Source organism: Taudactylus pleione, unplaced genomic scaffold (assembly GCF_031769625.1).
Source record: "Taudactylus pleione unplaced genomic scaffold, aTauple2 ptg001552l, whole genome shotgun sequence".
Taxonomy (NCBI): Eukaryota; Metazoa; Chordata; class Amphibia; order Anura; family Myobatrachidae; genus Taudactylus; species Taudactylus pleione.
The window spans coordinates 303,057-326,119 of NW_028285949.1; the positions used below are offsets into that span (position 1 = coordinate 303,057).

General features: G+C 46.3%; 2 protein-coding genes across 3 annotated transcripts in view; one reads left to right on the forward strand and one right to left on the reverse strand.

The window, feature by feature from the left end:
- PXMP2 (peroxisomal membrane protein 2) overlaps positions 1-13,683 on the reverse strand; it is a 33,372-nt gene extending 19,689 nt beyond the window's left edge. Inside the window, exons 1-2 of one of the 2 annotated variants that reach the window (XM_088463996.1) lie at positions 13,469-13,683; positions 9,255-9,371 (exon numbers count right to left, since the gene is read on the reverse strand). In XM_088463996.1, coding sequence (XP_088320122.1) covers positions 9,255-9,371; positions 13,469-13,587 — 236 coding nt within the window. In that variant the 5' untranslated portion in view covers positions 13,588-13,683. The remainder of the gene's footprint in view (positions 1-9,254; positions 9,372-13,468) is intronic. The other variant, XM_088463997.1, reaches the window with a different exon arrangement.
- Positions 13,684-14,001: 318 nt separating this feature from the next.
- LOC148442392 (DNA polymerase epsilon catalytic subunit A-like) overlaps positions 14,002-23,063 on the forward strand; it is a gene marked incomplete at its 3' end in the record, with an annotated part of 39,946 nt that continues 30,884 nt past the window's right edge. Inside the window, exons 1-2 of the mRNA XM_088464001.1 lie at positions 14,002-14,162; positions 15,401-15,536. Of these exons, the coding sequence (XP_088320127.1) occupies positions 14,101-14,162; positions 15,401-15,536 (198 nt within the window). The remainder of the gene's footprint in view (positions 14,163-15,400; positions 15,537-23,063) is intronic.

A 23,063-nucleotide genomic window follows, 5' to 3' on the forward strand; every position in this document is an offset into this window, starting at 1 on the left:
TACACCAGGGAAGGGCTTTGTTGGCATTGGCATTAAGTCGCAGACGCAACTGCATCAAAAGATGCATGGACGGCCTCTACGGGAGGGAGTATCCCGCTCCCCTCAACAGTCCCCGCCCCCTCAGCAGACCCACCCCCATTAGGGCTGCTACCAGAATTTTCCCGGGCTGGTTTTTCATCCCAATCCGCCTCTGGTGGAAGCGCATGTACCTGCCTCCATTATGTCATAATAAAGATTGGCTGGTAATACGTAATATATATCTGTATTTACGCTCCAATATGTTAGGGAAATTTGTATCCCAATGTTATAGTAATAGCGTATAAATATTTGTTGATTATAGGATACTACAGAAATGTATGGTTCATATCACTGATTAAACTTTATTATAATACAGCCAAACAATAAGTGTGTTTGTGTTTACGGTTTTGAATAGCAAATGTACAGACACAAAGTCTATTGTTTTATATTTGCATCATCATCAGGTGTGAGCTTCCACCCCTGTGGAGCTCTACCTTTGTGGCCGACTATCTAGTTCTCTAGGATATTTTTGGCTGCTTATTTAGTCTATTTTTCTTTTCATCTCTTTTATTTTATCTTCTCTTCTTTTTATCCTTTTTTTTTCCTCTCTCTCTAATCTCTCCCTTTCAACGGATGCCAGAGTTTTTTGTATTTTTTAATTGGTAATCATTTAGGAGTTATTTGAATCCTTGCTGCGATGCCTCTAACGAGTTTATCCATGAACACAAAAGGTCTTAATACACCCCAAAAGCACTCACACCTTCACAGGACCCTCCGTAAATTGAGAGGAGATATATATATTTTTTTTTTACTAGAGACCCATTTGAAAAATAACTCGCACCAGTCATTATCCTCCAAAATCTTCCCAATGGTTTGGTACTCCAACCATACCTCCAAAACGTAATGGCGTGGCAATTTTGCCTAGAAATTCCCTCCCTTTTCAATTTTTAGATTCCAAATGTGACTGAGGGCAGGTATATTATGATACAAGGTAAGATTGGCCATTAGCTAACATACATGCCACTAACACTGGCCAAACCAGATTTTTTCATACATTTTTTCATGATCTCAGTAGTTATCGTAAAGGCAAAACACTGGTGAGTGGAGATTTTAACATGACTCACTCCTCACCTGAACAAATCAGGCTCCCCCTCTCATAGAGATATATCAACCTCATCCTTAGCACTACAACAAAAATATAGCCGAAACTGGGCTATTCGATGTATGGCGTTTTCTTAACCCTACCACTGAAATTATACCTTTTATTCCATACCCCATGATGTATACTCCTGTATTGATTTATTTATTGTGCCTCTCTCTCACAATCTGCAATTCATTCCAAGATAATTCCTAACACTTGGTCAGACCACTCAATTTCGTCAGTAACATTTGACCTATTAAAATCTAAGAATGGTAGATCTCCATGGAGACTTTATTAATAATCCCCCAGTTTCAAGAATTGATGAAATCTAAAATTCAGGATTACTTCGTCCTTAATGAACAGGGGGATTGTACTATGTCGACAGTCTGGGAGGCCCATAAAGCAGTCATATGAGGATCGATTATTCAATATGCCTCTCGTAGGAAAAGAGAACAGGAGCATCAGATAGTTTACCTGACTAATTCCATTGCAGATCTAGACAGAGAACATAAGCGCACTCACTCCAAGACTACTCTTGCCCAACTTTCTAAAGCAAGATCTGAACTGCAATCTCTCCAAGCTGAAGAGGTTGTGCGATCTCTGCGCTGGGCTAATCAAAAATTCTATAACAAAAGCAACAAGGCTCATACCTTGTTGGCTAAGAAACTTCGCACTAATAAAGCTGCACAGGCCATCTATTCAATTAAAGACCCCACTGGCGGTTTAACCTATGATCCTAAAAGTATCAACAAGGTTTTCTTGGATTATTATTGAGCTATATATAAAATTTATAAACCACCTGTTGACCCATCCTAGCATACCACTGATTCTCAACTGTATTTAGACTCCTGTGCCCTCCCCCAAATTAATACATCTGCTCGTCAGCTCCTAAATAATGATATCTCAGTTGAGGAAATTGAAGCGACACTAAAAGTCCAGAAACCATCTAAGGCTCCAGGCCCAGATGGATATTCAATGGCCTATTACAAAACATTTGCCCTCAGCTGTTACCATACATGGTTAAACTAGTTAATGGAGTCATGAACGGAAACCCATTCCATACGGAATCTTTGGTTTCTCGCATTATAGTTATTCCCAAACCCGGTGAAGACCCTCCCCTATGTACCAACTATAGGCCCATTTCTTTAATAAACACTGATATATTAAATTATTTGCCAAGGTACTTGCTACTAGATTAAATTCTGTGTTGACGTCTTGGATCGACTCTGATCAAGTAGGCTTTATGCTATGACGTCAGGCCTCAGACAACACAAGATGCACGATCAATTTGATCAATCATATTAATGCTTCCAAAATACCTTCTATATAGTCCTAGCACTCGACGCTGAGAAGGCGTTTGACCGCATTTCATGGCCCTTCTTATTCTAAACTCTATCTTCATTTGGATTCAAGGGACACTTTATTACGGCTATTAAAGCCCTCTATTCCTGTCCCTCTTATATGGTTCTGACAAATGGGATCTGTTCTCCCAGATTCACCCTTACCAATGGTACACGACAAGGATGCCCATTGTCACCCCTTATATTTGCCCTATGTCTCGAACCACTAGCAGCCCATATTCGAGCTAATACTGATATTCAGGGCATTACAGTAGGTCAAAACCATTACAAATTATCCCTCTTCGCAGATGATATCCTCCTGACCCTTTCCAATCCGTTAATATCCCTTCCTAATCTTCAAAAGGAACTCTCCATTTATGGTTCCTTTTCAGGATACAAATTTAATCATTCTAAATCTGAAGCTTTCGCATTACATGTCTCTCCCCAATTGCAGACCACGTTAACTGCTACGTTTCCTTTTCTTTAGAGACCATCCGCTATAAAATATCTTGGGATATCCATCACTAAAACCTACTCTTCTCTGTATCAGGCTAATTTTGTCCCTCTGATTAATATTTTGACACATGATCTTCAGAACTGGGATCGGATATATATCTAATGGTTTGGTAGAGTAAACGCTCTCAAAATGAACCTTCTCCCCCATTTATTATATCTTTTCCAGACCCTTCCAATTTCAGTACCCCGCGCAACCCTTGTCTCTTTACAAAAAGTCTAACAGATTTGTATGGGCGGGACGCAGGTCCCGTATCAAGAAATCAATTCTTAGCAAAAGTACAATCACGGGGGGCTTGGGACTCCCTATTATACAGTCTTATTATGAAGCATGTCATCTTAACCATGTCCTGTCATGGCATTCTGACCCAGGAGTTAAAAAATGGGTTGATATTGAGAATTCCTTGACTCAATATGGTACGCTTAATACTGTGGTTTGGCTTCCCAAAAATTGTAGGCCGGCATCAGTGTACTCTGTTCCTACTATCAAATTTTCTCTCCAGCTGTGGGACAAAGTACGCATCACTTATGACCTCTCTCCCTATCTGTCCCCACTCACCCCAATATGGGACACTCAACAATTCCCTTCAGGGTGTGATAGAAAAATGGCAGCTCCATGGCGGCGGGCTTGAGGTGTAGACAGATTTATCCATATCAAAGGCGAATTTGCTCCTTCCTCATTCCAGGACTTCCAAGATCGCCTAAACTTACCCTCCTCTTGTTTCTGCCAATATTTTTAAATTATTCGTTTTATCTGCTCCCAATCCAAATCTTCTTCACTGCGCAAACCTACCTCATTTGAACGTCTGTTTATATTCAATTGGGAGGAGAGGGAATATTTCAACAATTTACAATTCAGTTTTGGCCCCTGATCGTCCTCCATGCGAATCGCATGAATTACTATGGGAATCTGATCTTGCTGTGATTTTAGATGCTGATCAATGGGAAGAAATTAGATTACGTACTGCCAAAGCCTCTATCAGTGTTTCAATACGCAAAATTTGCTATAAAGTCTATACCGGTTGGTATTAGTCCATACTAAACTTCATTCCATATTTCCTGCTACGTCCAAAATGTGTTGGAGACTTTCTGGTCAAGGAGGGTCATTTTTCCACATAAGATGGTCTTGTCCACCAAGTGATTAATCAGGCTCTTGGTACAGGACTTACATTAGATCCAGTCTCAGCATTATTGAATGCACCACTCATTGGTGTCTCCAAAACCCAGCATAAACTGATTACACATATCTGTAATGCCACTAAAACACTCATAGCCAAACACTGGAAAGACCACCGCCCACCCTCAAAAGATGCTCTTATAACTAAAATTAACTATATTGCATCAATGGAATATATTTCCAGCTTACAAAATAATTCGGTGACGAAATATCGTTTGATTTGGTCACCATGGTTTCATTCTCAGGCCCGCTCTACTCCTGGAATCAGTTGATTACTCTACCACAAAACTCCCTTCCTTCCCCTCCCTCTGAATTCTCCCCTCCCTCTTTTTTTTTCTTCTCTTTTCTGTTATAATATAACATTTTTGGGGCGTTATGGATTGTAATACTCAGTAAATTATCGGTATTACTTTTTGACGATTTTGGCTAATATATTATTTACAGAGTTGTTTAAACTGTTACTATTTATTTACTACTGTAAAATTATTAATTTTGAATGTGTTTCAATCCATTTCATATTCAAGACAATGTTGTGTTTGTTTTTTTATGCAAATTTACGATGTCCTCCAATAAAATATTTTGTTTTAAATTAAAAAAAAAAAAAAAAAAACACACACCACAAAAAAAACAACAAAAAAAAAAAACGCATGCATTTTATCTCCAAGTGATTTATAGTTTTCTTTTGTAACGCTCCGTCCACTAAAAAACACTTTCTTACCTCTCCAATGTCTGTCCAGGCTGGTGCTGAGGTCCACTCATGCGTTACATCTCTCCCGGCTAGCACAGAGGTCCACTCACGGTGCATATCACTCCAGGCTGGTGCTGAGGTCTGTCTGTGCTGCTCCTGCCCCATCTGCTCAGTGTCCTGTCACTGAGCATGGAGATGGCTCTCCGCAGCCCTTTGCTCATAGCTGTCCTCTCAGCATGATGGCACAAGCTGCATGCCAGAGTTCCCTCCTAAACCACACTATGGGCACAGCCATGTTGGACTTTGTCACCTGATGCTATTCCTCCATTCAGAGTGCTGCTCCCAGACCAGCTGATCGCAGCATCCAATCCCTGGGGACCCTCTGTTGCCAGTACGACAATGCTTCTTTCTGAAGTTACAGCTCCATGCTGAGCTCTCAGGTACTCTGTATCTGAACTGTCCAAGAGGGTGATTCAGCAAGGATCGCAATTGCAAAGCTGCACGCCGGCCATTTTGTAATTATGTCCTTGCTATTATGCAACTGTAGCAGTAGGTGTATGACGGTGATGGGCCGCCAGCAAAGTAAGCCTAAGCTTACTCAGGCTGACCAGCTTACAAGCCCAGGACACTGCGTCGGCCAATGCAGTCCCTGGACTTGCCACTCCCAGAAAACGGGGCAGACACACCCCCATGTCCAGGAACGACAGACACCCACGCACCGCCCTTTAAATGCCTCAGCCTGACAATCAGGCAGAGGCATAGAAGGGTCTGCGAACGACTATACAGGACCCATTCTGCACACGCAGATTCCCAATAATCGAGAATCTGATCAGCGGTGCACTGCTGAATCGGTTATATCCAGTTGCTAAATCTGGTAAACAAGTCTCCTATACCATCTTGCACTCCAGTCTGGTTTTACCACTGAGACTTGTTGTTACTGCCTCCATTGGTTCCAGCTGATACCTCCAATCATTGGTGTCATCCAATATCTACAATCATCGATCCCATTGGTCATCTCCAAACATTGATCCCAAACCGATTAAGTTAATCAATATTGGACTCAAATCTATTATGTTCTTGGAACGAACATCGGTCAAAAACCAATCAAATGAATCAACATCGGATTCAAATCATTAAATTCTATTAATCAACATTGGTCTCAAACCGATCCAGCATCATCAGTCCCAATCAGATTTTGCCCGTTCCTCAGTCCCATTCCAACCTGCTGTTCAATAAAGACATTCAATTCATGTCCTCGCCTTCGGGCCAATCATCCACTGCCGTATCTCTACCTTCTCACATCATTACAAGAGGAAGTCCTGGCTCAAGCCACCTAAGTTCATTCACACCTCTCAAATCTCCTCTTCAGCCTCCCATGCCTGTTCCTACCCAAACCAACCCTCATGTGTGACTTTTTATCCCCCTACATTACAGACAGTGTATTATTCTTACCCCTGTACTAAGGAAATTATTATTATTAGTATATTATTCCTTACTCTAAAGAAAGATATTAATTTAATATAACTTCCAGGTATCAGTAATTTACTTAAAACACTGTAGTCTGATAATTGTTACTTTAAAGATATTAAGTACAGTGGTGAATAAAAGTATTTAACTCTTATTACTGTTAGGATCTGCGGTTAGCATATTATCTTGGTTACAGTTCCCAGTCAGTTGCTATAGGGACACTGCATTATATCTTGTCTCATCTGTGTTTAGCTCTAAAGCTGGGTACACACGTAAAGATTTTCTGTACAACCAGGAATGAAAATCTGTAAATTTATGGGATTAACTGATTATCAGCATTTTGCTTCTAAATGCCAGAAAACAGATGAAAATGGTCGTCACACAAGTTTGAACAAATTGTTTAGATCAAACATTTAACAAACAGTTTTTGTCTATTTTCCAGAATTTGGGAGCAAATTGCTGATTGTCATTTGCCTTCATATCTTACCAGATTTTCATTCCAACCAATCAACTAGATGGATGGTTGGACAGAAAATCTTTACATGTGTATGCACCTTTGAGATCAGCACACACAGACACTGACTGTCTGTGTGTGCTGATCTCATATGTGTTTACTAATTAACTGTGTGCAGTATCAGCTGCACACTAATTAATTGTCTTGTCCATGTGCACATTAGTCTATCATTAGGGAGGCTTACAGGGCTTATACGGATTGGACTCTGTATCTGTTAAATTTCAGTCAGCCCTTCACTCCATGCCGGTGATAGCGTTCTACACGTTTCCGGTCCAGCTGTGAGTCTCCTGTATCCAGTCGAGTATCCAGTCTCCACGTCTGCTTTGTTTGAGTTCTGCCGTTTGTGTCATCTAGGCGGCACGGTCCGCATAACAGTTACCTGCTGTTGTCATCCAGGAGGCACGGTCTGCATTTCATTTCCCTGCTGCTTGTGTCATCCAGGCAGCTCAGGCCGTATCTCTGCACCTCGTGTACACAAACCAGTGAACAATCCCTTGTGCCAACCCAGTGGCACAAGCCGCATTCCAGCCCACAAGGCTGCTACACAGCCTACAGCTACACCTAGCATTCAGCCCAAAGGCTGCTCCTTGCCAAGGTTTCCAGCCCTCAAGGCTGCTACACAGCCTACGGCTGCACCTAGCATCCAGCCCAGAGGCTGCTCCTTACCAAGGCTTCCAGCCCTCAAGGCTGCTACATGGCCGAAGGCCGCACTGTATATACAGCCCAAAGGCTGCGTCTTGCTCAAGCCTGCCAGCCCCGAAGGCTGCAACACCATACCAGCCCTTTGGGCAGTAATGGCCGCAACTAGCCAAGTACTCCAGCCCGCAAGGCTGTAGCTGGACTTTTTGTTACCAACCCATCTTCTGTCACATTCCTCCTGCTCTATTCAGAATCAATTCCCTCCTGGAATCGTGGCAATTAATTGAACAGTATTATATGTTTGTTGCGCTGTACATATAGTATCTGTATATTCATATGTGTAATTCAAGGTCTAGCATGTAAAATATTTTAAATTAGATCTCTTCATACCTGGTGCATATGGATTATGTAACAAGAATCTGTGGTATGCAGTTCAGAGTTTGACAATCACAATGTCAACACTCGGGTTGATTCTGAGGTGGGCTCTAAAGGCACAGCAGCTGCGTCTTTGGACAAAGCTTGTGTGTGAAATGTGCTAATGCCTCAGGAGGCATCTGAAGTCAAAAAGCGTCCACTGTCATCATCTCAGATGCGAACGCTGAGTCATCGGAACACTGTCGCAGCATCGGTCATCTGAGTGAGCCTAAAGCTGGCCACACACTAGACCAACTTACATCCAACCAGCCAACTAGTTGATTGGTTGGATTGAAAATCTGGTAAGGAGTGAAAACAAATGACAATCAGCAATTTGCTCCCAAATGCCGGAAAATGGGCAAGAACTGTTGTTTGAACAAATATGTTTAGATCAAACATTTAAAAAACTTGTCTGAACGACCATTTTCATCTGTTTTCTGGCATTTAGGAGCAAATTGCTGATCAGTTACTTCCATTCCTTACCAGATTTTCATTCCAACCAATCAACTAGTTGGCTGGTTGGACAGATAATCTTTAGATGTGTGGCCAGCTTAAGACTACTCAGAATGGCTGCCTCAACTGCCGAGGCCAATATCGCCCTAGCGTCCACCTCTGAAAATTGGCCCAGCAAAATGGGAACAGTGCGAGGTAAAAGCCGTAATGCCGACCTATTAATAATGTGATTTCAAGCACATCACTTAAGCTACGCTTAAGCATTTTAAGCGTTGGCTTTACAAATTTAAACAAGGTACCATCATGTTTGAAGTTGTAAAGCAAACACTTAAAATCACATTATTAACAGGTCTGCATTATGGCTATGACCTCACACTTTCCCTGTTGATTGTTCAATACTTGCACCCAATCCATATCTGTGTGTATGGAGAAAGTCATGTATGGTGAACATTTCCTGTGAAGTTTTTAGGTCATGTAAGGTGGTAAAAGGACTGGAATAGGCGAAGTTTGACACAGAAAAGTGAGTAGAAAGATAAATTTGGAACTAGAGACAGAAAAAAAAAAAAAAAGTTATTTATAGCGTACCATACAAGCCTATTACATGGGTACTGCATTTGTGGTCATTCTGGAGCAAGTGGCAGGTCAGAGCAGCATGTGGTGGAATTTTGGAGCAAGTCGTGTGCAGAGGATGTTCTGGGGATTTTTTTTTTTCCTTAATTCTGGAAACTGAGGATAGGCGCGACCCATTTGGAGGGTGACACAGTTTACCCATAAAGGGAATTGGACTGCCCATCACTCTTAAAACACCTTCTGTGAAGTAATTTCTCTGTATATCATTTTAGTGGGTCTAGAAATATTAATTCATGCTTTAATATAGTGAACAGTCTCACCCATATGTAGCAAAGCGTAGAGGTGCAACCAGGTCAACATTTTTCCCTGAAGATTGAGATCTACGCCTCCTCTCTATGTGCTGAGATAGAAGGTTTGCCAACGCAGACAGTATTCCGCTGTACAGACAAATATTTTAGCAAGAGTTACTGATTAACAATAGACGGTCAAGTACATCTGCCGAATAAGAGACAATACAGCAAGCCATGCCACACAAAATTGGTATTGATGCTCTGTAAACATACTAAAATAATCACATGTAGGAACTAAAAAGACACAGAGGGGTATTCAATATAAAACGTTAACTTCACTGTCGAAGTTAACATTTCATATCGGAGTTTTTTTCTGCGTAAAGGTATGGTGCGCGCTCCCGCTTATCCCCGTATTCAAAATAAAATTAACGAAAACGGGAAACTCCGAAGTTGGATTTGCGTAAAGTTACGAATTTTTCTTTAAAATAGTTGTAAGACCCCCCTAAAGTTGTAAAAACATGGGGGAACACTATGGATACCCCCGTTTTAGCCTTTAATTGAAAGTCGGGGCTTTAAATAGCCGCAGCAGGTGTTTTTTTCCCGACATTGAAGAAGTGATGCAGAAGAGCACTTAGGTTATTTTTTTCGTTTTTTTAAGTGGTCCCATCAAATTTGGGGTACATGAAAATGGGTACTAGCATATTTTGATGTCCCTAAAGTAAGTTTTTAAAAATTCTGCATTTGTGCACCTGCCACTATAATTCTATTCTAGAAAACACCTGCCGCATACATGCAGAATAGCCCTGAACCTATTTGCCTATTGTTTAACATTTTTTTCCCATTTTTTTTTTGCACCCCAATTTTTAAATTAATTTTTTGGGGTGTCCCTATTTTTTTAACAGTTCTTTTTTAAATGTCAATCTCAGGGGTGCAGGCTATTTTTTTTTAAGCCTGCACCCCTAAACCCCAATTCTGCACTTTTTTTCGACACCTATTCAATGGTGAAAAGTTATCACCGTTTTTTATCAAAGACTTTTTAAAACTGCGATAAGTCTTTGATATTGAATACGGTGTAAAACTAAAACCAGTGATATTAACGCAAAAACGATAAAAAGTACGATATTAACGCAAAAAACACCCATATTGAATACCCCTCAGGGGTATTTTGCGTTAATATCGCACTTTTTATCGTTTTTGCTTTAGGGGAGTCTTACAATTATTTTAAGGAAAAATTCGTAACTTTACGCAAATCCAACTTCGGAGTTTCCCGTTTTCGTTAACTTTATATTGAATACGGGAATAAGCGGGAGCGCGCACCAGACTTAACGCAGAAAAAAATCTCCGATATGAAACGTTAACTTCGGCAGTGAAGTTAACGTTTCATATTGAATACCCCTCATAGTCTCATGTAGTGTCATGTTTTGGAGATTTATCCCTAGATTATTTTGGCTCTGACCATAGGCCTTTATAAATAAGATTACTGAACTATACAGTACATTTCTATTGTTAAACAGCACATAGAATAACAGCAAATAAAAACACACAGGTAACTATATAGAAATATACTACGCCTTTGTGTAATTGTTGATTTATTTGGGTTTTAGAAAAATTGCATTTATGCATCCACTACCATCATAATGTAAAGCTTCCAGAAAAGCACCACTGTACAAGAGCCATAGCTCTTAAACTTGGTAGAAAACTTAAAGTGTGACCATAACTCTAAACACATTAGTTTGAGTGAGTCCACATCCTGCCATTTTGGTGTACTAGGTAAGTGTTCCAAAATGTACAGTACATTATGTAAAAAAACACCACTATATACTGGCTGTTTCATGACTGAACCTTTACTTACTGGGCATACACTATACCAGTGGTTCTCAAACTCGGTCCTCGGGACCCCACACAGTTCATATTTTGCATAACACCCAGCAGGAGCACAGGTGTATTCATTACTCACTGACACGTTTGAAAAGATCCACAAGTGGAGCTCATTATTTAACTTGTGATTCTGTGAGGCCTTGAAAACATGCACTGTTGGGGGTCCTGAGGACTGAGTTTGAGAACCTGTGCACTATACCACAGGTTCACAAACTCGGTCCTCAGGACCCCCAAACAGTGCATGTTTTCCATGTCTCCACACTGAATCAAGTGAAATAATTAGCTCTACCTGTGGACCTTTTAAAATGTGTCATTGAGTAATGAATACACCTGTGCACCTGCTGGGTGACCTGCAAAACGTGAACTGTGTGGGGGTCCTGAGGACAGAGTTTGAGAACCACTGCACTATACAATTATCTGTCCAATCTGGCTGGTTGGAATGAAAATCTGGTAATGTATGGCGCAAATGACAATTGAACATTTGTTCACAAACACTGGAAAACAGACAAAAATGGATGTTCAGCCAAATTGGTTAAATAAAACAAATGTAACCAATGTGAACAATCGTTTTTGTCCGGTTTCCAGTATTTAAAACCATATAAAATAGATTGTCATTTGCTCCCATACATTACCAGATTTTGATTCCAACCAGCCAGATTGGACAGATAATTGTATAGTGTATTCCCAGCATAACTAAACCTGTAAGAGAATTTGCTTTACATACACGTGTGGAATGTAAGTTGATTAACAGATCTTCTGACTCCTAAATACACTTGTCTTCTTGGGATCAGAGCTACTTCGCCACAGGTATATATACCCAATAGCCATAACATTAACACCACTGACAGGTGAAGTGAATAGCATTGATTATCTTGTTACAATGGCACCTGTAAAGGGTTTGAATATATTAGTCACCAAGTGAACACTCAGTTCTTGAAGTTGATGTGTTGGAAGCAGGAAAAATGGGCATGCGCAAGGATCCGAGTGACATTGACCAGGGCCAAACTGTGATGGCTAGATGTCTGGGTCAATGCATCACCAAAATGGCAAGTCTTGTGGGTTGTTCCCGGTATGCAGTGGTTAGTACCTACCAAAAGTGGCCCAAGGAAGAACAACCGGTGAACCAGCGACCAGATCATGGTTGCCCATTTGCATGGGGAGTGCAAAGATTAGCCAGTCTGATCCTATCCCACAGAAGAGTTACTGTAGCACAAATTGCTGAAAAAGTTAATGCTGGCTATGATAGAAAGGCGTCAGAACACACAGTGCATTACAGCTTGCAGTGTGGCTGCAGACCGGTCAGAGTGCCCATGCTGACCGCTGTCCACTGCTAAAAGCGCCTTCAATGGGCACATGAGCATCAGAACTACACCATGCAGCAATGAAAGAAGGTGGCCTGGTCTGACGAAACAAGTTTACTTTTACATCATGTGGACGGCCAGGTGTATGTGTTACCTGGGGAAAAAAAGTCACCAATATGTACTATGGGAAGAAGGCAAGCCAGCGGAGGCAGGTTTTGTTCTGGGCAATGTTCTACTGGGAAATCTTGGATCCTGGCATTCACATTACTTTGACACGTACCACCATCTAAACATTGTTGTAGACTAATTACACAACTACATGGCAGCAGTATTGCCTGATGGCAGTGGCCTCTTAGCACGGTAATGCACACTGCAAAAAATAGTTAAGGAATGGTTTGAGGAACATGACAAAAAGATCAAGGTGTTGATTTGGTCTCCAAATTCCCCAGATCTTAATCCAATCCAGCATCTATGGGATGTGCTGGAAAAACAAGTCCGAGCCATGGAGGCCCCACCTCGCAACTTTTTACAGGACTCAACACATCTGTTTTTAATGTCTTGGTGCCAGATCCCACAAGACACAATGAGAGGTCTTCTGGAGTCCATTAGGGAGACCTACACAGTATAAGGCAGGTGGTTTTAGTGTTATGGCTGATGGGTATATAATATCTGTAACATCTCATCTTAAGGTATTAAGCGCAACAGATCTAAAGCCAAAAATACCTGTAACATAGGGAAAAAGTTCACAAAAATATGCTAACACAAGTGTCAACGCGGGAATCCGTCATAAGTACGGCCACACAGAGTGACAAGCACACATGTGCACAGACCTCTACATAAGCCCCAATACCCCAGCGCTAGTATTGTAACATTACAGCAGAAACGGGTCAGCAGGGTAACACAATACGGACTGGGAGCCACACAAGGGAGAGAGACTCAAGGGAGTTACTAAATGGTTGCTGCTGTGGAACTAAAACCTCCAGCAGGCCCCACAACTCTTGCACGGCATACTACTACTTGTAGTCCCACAGCAGCTGCTAGACTCAGCCTGGGGGGGCAGGTTACCTGGTCAGCGCCTTGGTGAGTACGGGCCGGCTGTGGAGAAGCTGTAAGTAGGTACGCAGTGCCGCTGTATGGAGCGGGACACTGTCTATAGCCGGGACCGGTTTGGAGGCTAGCGGCATGGCTTCTACAGCGCCGGGCACCTGCTGCCAGTGCCAGCTGTTTTGATGGGGGCGGCACCAACACCCATCCTAACTCCTCCCTTATAGGCCGCGTTACTATGGCAATTCGCCCCTCCCATCTACAGAGGACACTGTTTGCACAGAAACTGGCCTGGGAGCATTGCCAAAAAGATGGGGGAGTGACCGGATGACTCGTAATGTTTATATAATGATTCGGTCACAAGAACTACATGTTTTGCAAAGTACGGTTTTAATCCAGTGTTGTGCTTTATTGCCGGCCCCTAACAATATGCTGCAATGATTGGCTGTGTTAGACAAAGTAAGTTGATTGACTAACATAGAGGGAGCCGCGATAACTGGCTGGAGGCACAGGAGGCAGCACGCTGATTGGCTGAACGCCGCAGCGAGACCTGTAGGTGATAGGTCGGTGTCAGGGTATGGGGCGGAGCCTGTGACAAGTGCTGGCGGGAGCTGATCTGCGCGGGAAGTGCGGCAGCTGTGTCTCCGGACAGGATGGTGCTGCAGAACAGCGGGAAGCTCAGGGGTGAACCCCGGGGGGACGGCGAGAATCCGCAGTGAGTGTAATATGGCTCAGGCTGGTGGCACACACGCAACCTCCTCATTCAGCGAAAGTCACAATTGGTGGAATTTGTAGTTGTAGCATGCACACTGTAGCCCCTTCAACATGCCCCCGGCCTCCTGGTGCAAACAAATTTCCCGGACTTCCCGCATAATGTATGATTGTAAAAATCTGCGAGGAAGTAGTTAATTGATGAAAAAGGTGTCAGAACACAGGTGCCTGCAGCCATAAATGAAAAGGGAAGTGTAGGAGGGGAGCACATTTTGGTCGAGTTGTATCATTGGGGAGAGAAAGTAGAGATGTTGTCCAAAACAACAAATCAACTTCTGTAATTTCAAAGACTGTGCTAGATAATTGACAGAAGCTGATTGGTTGCTTTGATCAACTTCTGCACTTGATCTCTCTCCAAGACTTGATTTTATTCTCTCCTTGTGTCTGATATAAGTCATGTTGGAGTGTCTGGGGTAGGCAACTTGTGGCACTCCAGCTGCTGTGGCAGGGAATGCTGGGTTGTGTAGTTCCGCAGCTGCTGGAGTGCCACAGGCTGTCTGCTCCTGGTCTATGGTATGACAGCTGCACTATCCTGAGTTTAGATGGTCCTAGCTAGCAATTATTATAGATGAGAAATTTTCAACCTTTTACCACTCCAAGCACACTGAACAAGATGCTAATATTGTCGAGGTACACCAAATGTTTTGTAATGCTGGCCATACACTAGTATGATGTGATTCATCGTGTGTTTTCCCTTGAACTCCCCGGCAGTCCCAAAGGTACGATCTGGTTCTTTTTAACACACACTATCTGCATACGATTACGATAGATATGATGGGCTGCACATCTGATCATACGTTATGATAGACCAGCAGCGGTAGCAAGCATCGGATCGTATCCTACCTAAATGCTACATGATTTCCACACAATTCATCGTATTTAGAATTTAAATGGTTAACAAAGGTGGAATGTGAGAAGATCCTATTTGTGAGAGGTCATTGTTGAGACAATAGGAACTAGTAGTTCTTGGAATGGAGGCCGCAATGGTATCTTGTATAACACTCAGAGGGTTTAGTGTTTGGTGGGGTGTGAACAAACGGCATAAGCTAAATGGTTGACCGCAATGCTTGTCTGGGACATAGATGTCTGATGTACATATCATTGAACACCATTATAAGACTATTGTGCTGTAACTAATTCAATGTTTTTTGTTTTCTCCACTCCACCCAAATCATTCGTTAGAGATGATGTTTCAACAAATTCGGCTGCCAAGAGACTGGAACGCAGTCAGTGGACAGATAAGATTGATGCTCAATATGGGTTTGAGAGGATTCGGGAGCCTGGGGAGAGAACAGGCTGGCTACTCAACATGCATCCGGTCAGTGTATTAACCAGCCATATACAAGCTTGCAGCATTAATAAGGGATGTTGTAGATGATGGAGAAAGCTTTAACACCTGTTCCCCTTGATTTCTTCTGTCACTGGACTTGAAATAGGGTTACAATGATGAAACTGTTAGTCTTGTTCCACAGGAGGATGTTGGCAGTTCGTTTTGCTCTCTGCCTTCTCTTGATTGGCTTGCTTCGTTTCTGAGCTGAACCTGAATGGGGTTCTATTCTACGTTTCACTACAGGTCGCTATCGCAGCTGTGATTATGCACGCAGGTCTGCTGCAAAAATATGCTAATGAATGCAATCGCAGAGCCGTCGCACAGCCAGCATAGAGACTCCTACATCTGTAATACCATGCAGTCCTGCGTATACATCGGAAAAATCGAGTAACGTCGGCCCCTCATGCACAATTACAACAGGTCTGACCCCACTCAGAAATTGCTGCGTAGGTGATTGCAGTGCTATCGCAGTGCCAGCTCATGCACACACGACGCAGTATGCACCATCGGCCGAGCTAAGGGGGTCATTCAGACCCGCTCGCGAGCGGCAGTACGCTCGCAAGCGGCTCGATGTTCCCCACTGCGCATGCGCACGACGGAGGGAGCTCCGTCATGCGCATGCGCGAGACCCGGGGAGCGACGGGCTTTCCATCGCTCCGGGTCTCGCACCAAAGGGGGCGTGCTGTCGATGTTGATTGACAGCACGCCCCCTTTGGTGGGCGTGCCGGGGGCGTGGCGGCCAGACGGAGGCGTTCCCATGGGAACTCCTACCGTCTGAAGCCGGCCCCACTGACATCACTAGTGATGTCAGTGGGAGTGATTTTGGCTCTGATAGAGCCAAAATCACTCCAGGGCTTGTGGCAGGGAGACCCTACCGCAGGGTCTCCGTCGCAAGTCCGATGGTCGCGATGGTCAAGACCATCGCGACCATCTTTTTGGCCGCTCGCATATGCTGTGGGTGGTCACCCACAGCTATGTGAGCGGCCAGGAGGCCGCTCCATTTTCATGAAGGAGGGCCCTGATTCAGAGCGAGCGCTCTGGTCAGACCGTCCGGCTCTGAATCAGGCCCTAAGTACGCTGTTGCAATCCTTAGTTTTGGGAAAGAGTGCAGGACTTTTCCCTAGTAGATTAAATAATCAGATATGTTGTATATTGAGCAATATTTGAGCTACACCTCTATTGGCACTAAAGATGGATTGATTTCTGATAGTAACCATGGTGAATTGAATGTACCGAAGATATGCAGCCCTCACTTGGGGGTAATGGTGTTATGGACAGAATGATTTGAAAGTTCCCAAGCAGATTCCAGAACATAGTCCCTCCAAGGATTAAACAATAACTGTCCAATTAGGCAGTAGTTCCCAAACTTTTTTAAACCAAGTTGCCCTAGAGTATCGGCATTGTTTTCACGGCACCCCTAAGATAAAAGTTTATTGAGAATTTCAGAACTTTTTTTCTACTTCAGGGTCCATAGGGTATCCACAGGATACCTTGGGGTATAGGTGTGACGTCAGTCGCTGGGCACCATAGAGTTAAGCTTTTCAGCCTCCCAGGATACACTAGGGTCCCCCTCCTATACCCCGCCCCCGAGCCAAGGCACCCCAGTTTAGTTTGGTGCCCGGCCGGCGTCGGGTGCACCTGTCGGAGTGGGGGCTAGAAGAGCCCCTGAAGCTTTCTTCAGTGCAGCTGTGGCTGCACATCTGGATGTGCAGCATGGACAGTCAGTCCTGACGTCCATGCTGTCTGCCCTACACCCCCGCCGGTACCAGAACGCCGGTACCGATCCGGGGATGCTGGTGAGCATCTGGGGTCACAGCTAGCGGTGACCCCAGATGTTCCGGACCATGGCCGGATCCAAGGGGGACAAAGGTAAGCAGCGGGGTCCCGCGGTGGGTCCCCGCTGGTCACATGGTCCTAAGTCCCCAGGCAGGGGGCTCCCTGGGGACTGGCTGCAGCGTGGAGCCAGGCGACCAACCTGCGATTTCCACTACCCCCTGGGACAGCGGACCGCAGCAGAGCGGTAGTGCTGCGGCGTCCCAGGGGTTAAATGCATGCCAGGGGAGCGCGCCTTCCCTGTCTCACAGCCGGCGCCTCCCCCGCTGCACACAGCCCTCTCTGCATGCTGCCGACTGGTCCTGTGGCAGCGCTCCTCCCCCAGGCCAGCCTCCTCTCTGTTCCTCGGCGGCCATCTTCTCCAGAACGCATGGTAAGCGCTGGACGAAAGCATCGTGGTCTGGGTCCCCCCGCATACCTCTCCTCCGCTGTGGCTCAGGTCTGTGTATGCAGCGCTGTGTCCTACCAGGCCCTGTGTCTGTGTAGTTGAGTGATCAGCGCTGTTAGTGCAGGAATTGTTATTTCTCTGCATTGTATGTGACTGTGCTAGCGCTGCCTGTAACTTTTCTTCTCTAAACTGTCAGCTTTATTACTGTCCCTGTTCTTTCTGCTAAAGCCCTTGCGGTGCGGTGCTGCAGGGTGGTCTCTCGCCTATTTAATACTTAATTGGTGAGAGAGGTCACATACGTGGTGCCATAATGTCTGAAAGTGATTTTCCCCTCCGGCTACAGTGTACCACGTGCAAAGTACCGTTAGCGGAGGGGGAGGGTAGCGCGGAGGGCCTTTGCCGGCAGTGTTTGTCCATGGCGCGGCCTATTACGGTTACAGCACCGGTACAGGAGCCGCCCTGGGCTTGTTTCGCTCAGGCGTTAACAGCTTTAGTGGGCCAGTTAGCTCCGCAGCCCGCGTTTACTCCGATGGGTTTATCCCAGCAGTCTGTGGTGTCGTCACCCATGCAGGGGTTCCCACGACAATTGGTGGTACCCCACAGTCTCCCTATTTCCCCGCTCCCGGGTTCTCAGGAGCCAGCGTGGGTTAACTCCCTGACGAGTTCTGTACAGCACTTGTCGGATGTGTTGCAAGGGGAGTCTGTGATGCGGCCTCATAAAAGGCCGGTGGCGTCTCTGTCCGCTCCTTATGAGGATGACGAAGGGACGTCTGATGATGGGGAGATTCTGGATCCTTACGATCAGGAACCTCTCCATACTAAGGACGCTGATGCTAAGTCCAAAGTATATATTCCTGGACTTATTCGGGCGGTCCGCACAGCCTTGGTGATTGAGGACGAAGTTCCCCCAGCGGCTAAATCTAAGTATGCCTTTTTAAAGATGTGAAGGGCGATGCCACAGTCTTTCCTCTTTCGGGTCAGTTGGTGGACCATTTAGAGGAGGCGTGGAAACAACCTGGCAAAAGATACCAGCCGCAGAGACGCCTGGCGGTGGCTTATCCGTTCGCTGATAATTATTTTGCTAAGTGGGAATCCCCTCCACAGGTGGATTCTCACGTGACCCGTCTTGTCCGTAGTGCCACATTGCCGATGCCATCCATGTCCTCCCTTAAGGATGCTACGGACCGCAAGGTAGAAATCTGCCTGAAGTCCGCTTATTCCCTTGCAGGGGGGGCAGCACGGCCGGCTATGGCCATTTGCTGGGTTGCCAGAGCGATGGAGCGCTGGGCGGATTCATTAGAGGCTTCTTTTGAATCCGACTGTCCGGCCGAACAGGCGGAGTTGATTGGCAATCTCCGTGATTCGGCCACCTACATCAACGAGGCGGCTCTAGACATTAGTACTCTGGTGTCTAGAATTTCTTCAGCAGCGGTAGCTGCTCGTCGCACCTTGTGGCTGCGATCCTGGAAGGCGGACGCAGATTCCAAGAAAGGTCTGGAAGCGTTGCCGTTTACCGGAGAAGTTCTCTTCGGTCCGGATCTGGATAAGATTGTGGCCACGCTGGCGGCAGCCAAATCTGCTTGTCTCCCGTCGGCCGCTGCTCCTTCTGGTTCTGGACCTTCGTCCTTTCGGTCATCTAGGGCCCAGGGCAGGCCCAAACCACAGTCGTTTCCTCGACAGGCTGGCCCTAAGAAATCGGTCAAGCCCCAGAAGCAGGCATGGAGTACCAGACGTCCGGCCCCCAAGCCAGATGACAAGCCTGCGGCCTGACGGTCCGGGCCTCCCTTTGGGGGATCCCAGGGTGGGAGGCCGCCTGCTACAGTTCGCCCAGTGTTGGTCGACCACTACGACAGACACTTGGGTTCTGGAGGTGGTTTCCCACGGATACGCCCTCTCCTTCCGGCACAGACCCCCGGCTCGCTTCTTCACCACGGGTCTACCATCAGACCGGAACAAGGCTACGGAGCAGCGGAAGGTATTGCACACTATGCTCCAGGCTGGAGTTATAGTGGCTGTTCCATTCTCCCAGAGGGGCCAGGGTTTCTATTCAAATCTATTTTTGGTACAGAAACCCAATGGGTCATATCGTCCGATTCTCAACCTCAAAGCACTCAACAAGTCTTTGCAGGTCTCGAAGTTTCGGATGGAGACCCTACGGTCCATCATTCTGGCGCTGGAACCTGGGGACTACATGGTGTCATTGGACATACAGGACGCTTACCTGCATGTCCCTATTCTTTTGCGCCATCAACAGTTCCTCAGGTTTGCAATCCGCAGCGACCACTTCCAGTTTCGGGCGTTACCTTTTGGCCTGGCAACAGCACCACGTGTTTTCACCAAGGTGATGGCGGTCATGGCGGCTTCTCTGCGGCTGCAGGGAGTCCGCATGTTGCCGTATTTGGACGACCTGTTATTGGTGGCAGGATCTCCAGAGCTCCTGTTACGCCACTTGGACCTGACCATTGCACTGCTGCAACGGCGCGGCTGGCTAATCAACTGGCAGAAGTCCACTCTAATCCCGTCTCGGAGGATTCTGCATCTTGGAGCCTTATTGGACTCGGGACAGCAAAGGATCTTCGTGACGGAGGACAAGATCTCTGCTTTACAGTCAAGGGTGCGCAGTTGCCTGCACAGCCGCCGGGTGTCCTTGCACTCGGCGATGAGGTTACTGGGCTCCATGGTGTCGGTGTTCGACATGGTGGAATACGCCCAGTTTCACTCCAGACCTCTGCAGCACCTGATCCTGTCCAAGTGGAACGGGCTGCCTCAGTCTCTGAAGTCCCAGACGATTGTGCTCACCCCGGATGTTCGCCTGTCCCTTGCGTGGTGGTTACAGACGACCCACCTCAACAAGGGACGTCCGTTCTGGGTTCCAAATTGGGTCCTGTTGACAACGGACGCCAGTCTTCGGGGCTGGGGAGCAGTTTCGGGTCCACACTTGTTCCAGGGCAGGTGGACGCCGACAGAAGCGGAGCTTCCAATAAATATCTTGGAACTCCGTGCGGTCTTCAATGCTCTCCTGCAGGCACAGCGGTTTCTCCAGGGTCACCCGGTGCAGGTCCAGTCGGACAACGCTACCACCGTGGCCTACATAAACAGGCAAGGAGGAACTCGCAGTCGGGCGGCTCTCGTAGGGGTCTCTCAGATCCTGGTTTGGGCGGAGCGCAATCTTCCGGCCATATCAGCGGTCTTCATCCCGGGAGTGCTAAATTGGGAAGCGGACTTTCTCAGTCGCCAGGACGTTCATCCAGGGGAATGGTCCCTGCACCCGGACGTTTTTCAACTACTGGTGGACAGGTGGGGTCTTCCAGAAATCGACCTCATGGCGTCCCGGCACAACAACAAGTTGCCGGTGTACGGGTCTCGCACAAGAGACGAAGGGGCGTCTCTGGTGGATGCTCTGTCTGTCCGGTGGACGTTCCGGTTCGCATACCTGTTCCCTCCGGTCTCCCTTCTTCCACGGGTAATCCGGAAATTCAAACAGGAAGGAGGGACGCTCCTGTTGATAGCTCCCGCTTGACCCAGACGGCACTGGTTCTCAGACCTTCAGGGTCTGTCCGTGGACAGTCCTCTGCGGTTGCCGCTACGACCGGACCTTCTGTCTCAGGGTCCTTGCCTTCACCCGGACCTGACTCGGCTGTCTTTGACGGCGTGGCTGTTGAGACTGCCATGCTGAGGTCCCGGGGGTTTTCCAGCTCTGTGGTGCGTACCATGTTACGAGCTCGGAAACCGTCTTCCGCGAGGATATACCATCGCGTGTGGCATACGTTCTACCAGTGGTGTCGACCGAGAGGTTATGCACCGCGGGAGTTTCGTCTGTCTCGGATTCTCGCCTTCCAGCAAGCAGGACTAGATCATGGGCTTCGCCTTGCTTCTTTGAAGGTACAGGTTTCGGCCCTATCTGTCTGGTTTCACTGTAGGATTGCTACAATCCCGGATGTGCGCACCTTTATGCAAGGTGTTCTCCGTATTCAGCCGCCCTTTGTTCCACCTGTAGCGCCTTGGGATTTGGCTGTGGTCCTGAGGGCTCTCCAAGGACCGCCGTTTGAACCACTGGGCTCAGTGGATATTAAATGGCTAACAGCTAAGACTGTTTTCCTTCTGGCCATTGCTTCGGCCAGACGTGTTTCTGAGTTAGGGGCTCTTTCTTGTAGACCCCCTTTCTTGGTTTTTCATGGGAACAGGGCAGTGCTCCGCACTCGGCCCGAGTTTCTTCCCAAAGTTGTTTCCCAGTTTCATGTTAACGAGGAAATAGTTGTTCCGGCCTTTAACTCACCAGGTCTTTCCGTGGGTGAGGCCTCTTTAGATGTTGTGCGGGCCTTAAGGACTTATGTTGACCGCCCTTCGTTTAGGAAGTCGGACGCTTTGTTTGTCCTCTATGGCTTCCGTAAAAAGGGTTGGCCTGCTTCAAAGCAAACTTTGGCAGCCTGGATCCGTATGGCTATTTCTGAAGCTTATCTTCATGAAGGCCTACCGGTCCCACCTTCTCTGAAGGCTCATTCCACTAGGTCTGTGGGTCCTTCGTGGGCAGCTCGATGTGGTGCCTCTGCAGTCCAGATCTGCAAGGCTGCTACGTGGTCCTCTGTCCATACCTTCGTGAGGTATTACAGGTTTGACACCTTCGCCTCTCAGGATGCTTCCTTCGGGCGGCGGATTCTCCTTTCTGCACAGGAGCGTCCCCACCCTTAAAGGATACTGCTTTGGGACATCCCCAAGGTATCCTGTGGACCCTGAAGTAGAAAATATGAGATATGGTAAGAACTTACCCTTGTTATCTCTATTTCTACGAAGTCCATAGGGTTCCACAGGACTCCCGCCCTGTCGCACCTGTGCTGCAGATGGGCTTTGCTCTGGTCACCGGTTTTCCGTCTCCCTCTGGTGAGAATGTGATTCTTGTATGTGTCCAGATCTTCTTTCTCTCTCTTCCTTCTCCTCCGGCCTATGGCTTGATAACTAACTGGGGTGCCTTGGCTCGGGGGCGGGGTATAGGAGGGGGACCCTAGTGCATCCTGGGAGGCTGAAAAGCTTAACTCTATGGTGCCCAGCGACTGACGTCACACCTATACCCCAAGGTATCCTGTGGAACCCTATGGACTTCGTAGAAATAGAGATAACAAGGGTAAGTTCTTACCATATCTCATATTTTTAAAAGTAGTAAATTGCTAATCTGTCATCCTTAGGTTCAGTTATGTGGTGGTAGACAGGTTTGCACTTCTGTTTGTCCACATATTTTTATTACAGTGACCATAAATAATTAGATTTTGTGCTGGACCACCAACCTGAGGTATCCTTGC